This window comes from Caenorhabditis briggsae, assembly GCF_000004555.2.
Source record: "Caenorhabditis briggsae complete genome, chrIV, whole genome shotgun sequence".
NCBI lineage: Eukaryota > Metazoa > Nematoda > Chromadorea > Rhabditida > Rhabditidae > Caenorhabditis > Caenorhabditis briggsae.
Genome location: NC_013487.2, coordinates 14,054,803 through 14,061,447, shown reverse-complemented (window position 1 = coordinate 14,061,447; position 6,645 = coordinate 14,054,803). Strand labels below are relative to the sequence as shown.

Sequence of the window (6,645 nt, the reverse complement as noted above, 5' to 3'; positions counted from 1 at the left end):
TTTTTTATCCATTTTCTATGAATATCCTGATTTTTAACCTGATTTCGCGAGCTTTTTTTTGTAAATTTTGGTCCTTTTTTTCTTTTTAAATCGTATTTTCTCTGTGTTTTCTCATCTCTAGAATCTCCGGAATTCCGATTTTACCCCATTTTCCCTGATTTTTTCAAATCTCTTGTCACCCCCAAACATCTCAAAACAGGATATGATTCCAAATTTTCCCTGTAATTCTTTCATTTTTTCGCATTTTTCGAAAAAATATGACCAATTTTACTGTACCCCTAGAAATCCTTTCCCGTTTGATCCTATAATTTTATGTCTATCACATGCCCCAAGCAACTTTAAAAAATCAATTTTTCCTATGTAGATCTCAAGAATTCCGTATGAATGCTTTACTGTGTGCATTGTTGAATTTTGGTTTTATTCTTGAAAAATTGAAAAATTGAGAAACTTGAAACAGCAAACTTTAATTGTTTGAAAATTTTGGAATTTCGAAAAAATTTGAGAATTTTGAAACATTAAACAAAACTGCGATTTTTTTGAATTGTGATTTTTGTACTGCTAGTTCAATTATTTTTCTAGCCTCAACCTTGAATTTCAGAAAAAAATTTGAAACAGTAATTTTTCAAAAAAAAATTATGTAAAAAATGTGTTTTTTTTCTAAAAATCTAAAACCAAAAGAAGCTAATTTAATGAAAAATTCTGCAATTGAAAATTCGTTGCTTCTTTTTTATTTTCAAAACGACCAACTCTGATAAAACCAATTTTTCAAAATCGTGGTCCAAAATCTTGTAAAATAATGGAACAGTAATTTTTTTAGAAAATTTTTCTTTTGAAAATTTGAATTTGTCTTTTTTGAGAATCTGAATTTTATGATTTTCAAGATTTTAAAGGAGGCGAGACAGCAATAATTTCGGGGGCAGACGAAATCGCGCTTATGTAGACCATCGGTCGTCAGGCGCCTTCGCGCCCCCGTAGCTCAGCCGGTAGCGGCGCTGTACCCCTGAGCTGCCTGTCATGAGTTCAACCCCTCATGGGGGTTCTCTATGCAAAATATCAGGAAAACTTTTTTTTTGGTGTCTAGGCCTCCTTTAAGAAAAATAGAATTTTTCCAAAAAACGAAATCTATAAGAAAATCAACACGAAAAGATGCGAAATCCGCAGAGAATTTGGTCACACCACAAGGAGACGCAGACATGTACAGGGATGGGGGTACTGTAGTTTTCGAATTTTTAAATTTGTTTTGAAAATTTCAGAAACCAAAACCAAAACAACAGAAGACTGTGAATTTAGTGGAATTTTCTGGAAAAAAATTTAGATTTCTTGGCAGAGTGCCGATTCGACTCGAAAATCGACGACTTTTTGTTGACTTTGAAATCGACAAAATCGACATTCAACAATTCGACAAGGCTATTTGTCGATGAAAATCGAACTTTTTCGGATTTCAGTTGGCTAGAAAACTCAACTTGCAGCGCTTTGAAATGACCTGAAACATACTAGGTGAAACTGATTTTCAGAAATTATAGAAAGTTCAAAAAAAAAAGCGTTGTTTCAAATTCATTCCAAAAGATTGATACCAAGTTTGAGCTCTGTATCTTATAAACCGAAATTTTATGGTATTTGGATTTTTGGAATTACAGATTGAGAATTTTAGAAAATCTGAATTTTTTGGAAATCTGAATTTCTGAAATTCCGAGATTTGGAATTTCTGAGTTTCAGGAATTAGAACATTCTGTAATTCTGAAATTCTGTAACTCAAAAAATTCAGAAATTCAGAAATTCAGAAAATTTGAGAATCTGAAATTCGGAAATAAGGAAACTCTTAACTTTTGAAAATTCGAAGTTCAGAAAATCAGAAATTCAAAAGTTCGGAAACCCAGAAATTTCAGAAATTCTGGATTCCTGGAATCTTGGGATCCTGTTATTCTAAGTTTCTGGATTTTTGAATTACTTAAGTTCGGGAATTCTAAAAACCTGAAAACTTGAATTCATGAATTTTCGATTGTCTGAACCAAAAAAAATAAATAAAAAGTAAATTTTATACAAATTTATTTTTCAGAAAAATAATTAAATACAAACTCGCGAAACGAATAGGGGTATTGATAACAGAAATATCCAATTCTGAAGAAAACGGGGACCAGTATGGGTTTAAACAAATTTTGGTTTGGAGAGAAAAAAGACAAGAATGACCACATATTTTCTGCCTAAAGAAATTACAGATCAATGAGATCATTTGAGGGGGACATATAGTTGACGAAAAGGATGTTTAAAGGCGCATGCGTATCAAAAACTAGAAAAAATAATTGTTAAGTGCACAAGCCTTTAAAATTGTAGGGTCCGTCGAAGTTGCTACAGGCCACTTGTTTTTGAGGTAAATTATCTCAGCTCCTTTTAGAGATATCAAAAACTTGTCAATCGATAAAATGTAATTGATATTATGATAAACATTTTATCAGTTAACCAATTTTTGATATCTCTTATAGGAACCGAGATAATTGAGATCAAAGTGGGAGCATTTAATTTGAAAAAAATTAATTGCAGTTTCTAGATATTTCAAATAAAAGTTTTGAACTTCTTTAATAGTACTTTTGTTATCTCAATTTATAAAAATGATATCAAAAATCTTTCAAGTGATAAAATGTAGCTGATATTATGACGAACATTTTATCAGTGGACAATTACTTGATATCTCTTATGGGAACCGAAATAATTGATCTCAAAGTTCAAGTACAGAAGTTATTTCGTTCAATAAAGCTCCTAGTTCTGTTTGACCCCAGTTATCTCAGTTCCTAAAATATATATCAAAAGTATGTCAACTGATAAAATGTCTATTATATTATCAGCAACATTTTATCAGTTGACCAATCTTTCGTGTCTCTTATGGAAACCGAGATAATTGAGCGCAAACGTTGTGATCTTAAGTAGCTCAGATTTCGAGTTTAAAGTCGCATATCTCTTTTTACTAGTTTCTGACACACATTTCCATAAAAAAAACAAAACCGAAAATCAATTCAAGTACACGGTAGATCAATTTTCTTGAGGACCCGCGAAAAACTGCTACGCGAGAGAATTGGCAGAGTGATTTCGGACGACGACAAGCGGTCGTGCTTCGAAGAAACGAGCCGAACGGAATGTTTGCCGGTCAAGGCCTCCACCTCGTGAATGTCGCGAAGACGGTGTCTGAAACATCGACTTTTGGATTGAAATTTTCGGGATTACCGTATTTCCTTTAATAGAAGCTCATCCTATGCGTGCATTTTGAGCTCAATTATCTCAACTCCTATGAGAGATATAAAAAATTTGTCAATTGATAAAATTTTTGTGATAGTAGGATAAAGATTTTATCAGTTGACAAATTTTTGATATCTTCCATAGGGATTGAGATGATTGAGCTCAAAGTTGGCAACTCGGATGGGTTTCTATTAGAGGAAACACGGTTTCAAGGGTACAGGAATTCTTCTAGATTGACGTGATGTGCAAACACTGTCAAAATGTGGATTACTGGAACTTAAGCGTCACTATTGTTGCTACTAGAGATAAGTAGAAAAGTTAAGAATTTTCGGGAAATCAGAAACTATGGGAAATGCTAAGATTCTGAAACTCTGAATTTGAAGAATTTCAAAATTCCAAAATCTAGTTTAAAGATAAAAGACCATCTAACTTTGACCAGATTTATCTCAGTTCCTAAAAATGATACCAAAACTTTGTCCACTAATGAAATGTTTGTGATAAAATGATGAACATTTTATCAATTGACAGTTTTTTTGATATCTTTCATAGGAAACGAGATAAATTGACTCAAAAATACAAATAGGACTTTTTCATTGATAAAAAGTTTAATTATGAAAAAAAAATCAAAAACTGAAACAGTTAACTTTTTTGGTACTTTTCAAGTTTTAGCATTTTCAGATTTCAGAATTTCAGAATTTTAGAATTTCACATTCCCTGAATTTTAGAATATCTTATTTTCAGTTTTTTTCGAATTCTGAATTTCTGAATTTTAAGACATTTAGTAACTAAAAAGGCACAAAATCAGATTAGGTGCAAAAAAAGCCAAGCAAAAAAATTAAAGCGTTTTCAGAGGCAGCCAAATTAAAAAAAAACAAAAAATAACTAAAATCTCTCGGGTTACGGTATCTTACAGCAGATTTTTCATCACACGACGCCGGGTTTATGACGCCAGAGAAACGAGAACGATTTCGGAAACTGAATATGCAATTTTGATGGGTTATTGAACGATTTTTTGGTTTTTGGGTTAATTCAAATACTTGAAAAATTCAAAATATGAGGGAAACCGAATATGAACTGCAAAAAAATTATTTAAAAAAAACTGAAATTACAGTACTTCCTTCAATAGAAGACCACTCGAACCATCCACTTTGAGCTCAATTATCTCGATTCCTGTGCAAGATGTCAAAATTTTTTCAACTGATAAAAAATTGGTGACTTCATGATAAAAAATTTATCAGTTGCCACATTTTTTATATCTCTTACAGTAATCGAGATAATTGAACTTAAAGTGGAAAGTTCGGGCGAGCTTCTTTTAGAGGAGATACGGTATGCATTTTTTGGTGAATCTGGAAATCCTGAAAATTTTTAAAAATAAAGTTACCTCTTGCTATTATCCGTTAAAAGTCGGAATTCTTTGAAAACGACACATGGCAATAATTTTGATGAGAAATAACAGAATCCCTCTCGGAAACGGGCGTTTCGAATGAAATAAATCACTGGATTGACGATGGAGTGAAGCATGGCGAGCCCATGGGCAAACCACCTGGAATTTTGGGTTATTTTGAAAATGAAAAGAGCTAAAAAACTACAAAAAGGTAGGAAATTTTCCGGTGATCATTTATGTAGTTGACAAATTTTTTGTAGGGTTTCTAGTCTTTGAGATATGAGCCTTTAAAGTTTCCAAACCTCCAATTCTCAGAAAATCAAAAATTCGGAACATCAAAATTTTGTACTGTTGCAAAAAAAATTGTTTAAGACAATTATCGATACTTGGAATTTAATGAACCACCTTCATTTACTCACCACAAATAGAGAATATATTCCCAACTGTTGATATTTGGATAGAATTCTGGAATCACATTGATCAGGATGAGCAATGGAAGCCAGCAGAGAGCAAAGAGGGCTGAGATGAGAATTACCATTGGGACCAGCTGAAAATTTTTACTGTTTCAATTTTACCAAAAAAATTGTGATGTCGGTTAAAAATTTAATTGGCTGTATTTGGCTGTATTTTTTTAAAACAAATTTCGCACTCTTCGAATATTTCAAGTTCCCCAAAACTGGAACACATTTCAGTTGATTTTCGGTCATTTTCAGGAGTCTTTAACTCGGCTCTGAGGTTTCCGATCACTTTGAAAATTGTGGAGAATGTAAAACAGACCTAGATTAAAAGCTTTGCATTTATAGAATTTTTTGAAAATTCGTAGTTTTTCAGATATTTCCCTATCTCTGGAAGACACCTCTTTTTCCAGTTTTCATCACAAAAACATGCCAAAAACCAATCACTATCTAAACGTATTTTAACTAGATTTGGATCGAGTTTAATGCATTAAGCTAGTTCCAAATCTACCGTTCGAAACAGTAATTTTTGGATTTTCGAGAGTAGTTTTTTTCCAGAAGGATTTCAGATCATTTGCAAGGGGAAATTTCTTTAAATTTCTAAATTTACTGTTTCAATTATTATTCTATACAAATTCTCAAAAAGGGACAGACAGACGCCTCTAGCGTTTTATATATAAGGAATATTGCGATTTCCTGAACATAAATCAGTGAAATCCAGACTTTTGAAAGAGAAACACTGAAAGCATAGATTTTGTTTCGTCCACAATCGCTACATTATCAAAACGTATTAGACTAGTAAATTCTAATTGAAATATTTGAAACAGTAACTTTGATATCTTAGCAAAAAACCGCAACAGTTGTCAACAAAACAAGCAAGTGTGGCGGTATGAGGGAAAAAGCTGGTAGCCGGGGCCGAAGTATCCACGACGAGGTCTAGAAAGAAAAAAAACACCGATTACTGTACATCATTAGGCAAAAATATGTACGAATTCTCGTCAAAAAATAAAACCTCATCAAAAAATAAAATTCTTCGATTAAATATTTACTGTTTCAATTGTCGATCTAATGTTTCGGATGTAAATTTGATGAAGTGACGGATTAGATGTGGCTGCACGAATTTAAAGCACTAAAAAAGTGGTCCAAAATTTGTCGATTTGTCTGAAAAATTTTAGAGTATACTAAACAAAAATAGAGCTTTAAAGGGGGACTCCGACCAGAAATTTTTATTGCATTAAAATGTGTTAAAAGTTATCTATTTTTCAAATATTATTGCGAAAAAATTCAAAGAAAATCCGAAATCCCCGAAAAACGGCGTTGAAAAGGAAGAAAATTCAAAAAAAGGTGCCGCCGGGGGACGAGGATTTTCAGTGAGAAACCTAGGCCACGGCACCTGACAGCCTTTTTTTCAAGTCGCCGACAGTAGATTTTTACGTTTTTTACCTGCCGGACATGAAATTGAAAAAAATCCGGAAAATTTGACACGTAGGAAAGGCGCCCACTGCCGTGGCCTAGGTTTCTCACTGAAAATCCTCGTCCCCCGGCGGCACTTTTTTTTTGAATTTTCTTCTTTTTCAA

The 6,645-nt window shown here is 32.8% G+C and overlaps 1 protein-coding gene across 1 annotated transcript in view; it reads right to left on the bottom strand.

The window, feature by feature from the left end:
• Nucleotides 1–3,054: 3,054 nt before the first annotated feature.
• Nucleotides 3,055–6,645, bottom strand: part of CBG15641 — a gene marked incomplete at both ends in the record, with an annotated part of 7,345 nt that continues 3,754 nt past the window's right edge. The window contains 4 exons of the mRNA XM_002640725.1: nt 3,055–3,177; nt 4,140–4,203; nt 4,610–4,771; nt 5,032–5,159. Coding sequence (XP_002640771.1) covers nt 3,055–3,177; nt 4,140–4,203; nt 4,610–4,771; nt 5,032–5,159 — 477 coding nt within the window. The remainder of the gene's footprint in view (nt 3,178–4,139; nt 4,204–4,609; nt 4,772–5,031; nt 5,160–6,645) is intronic.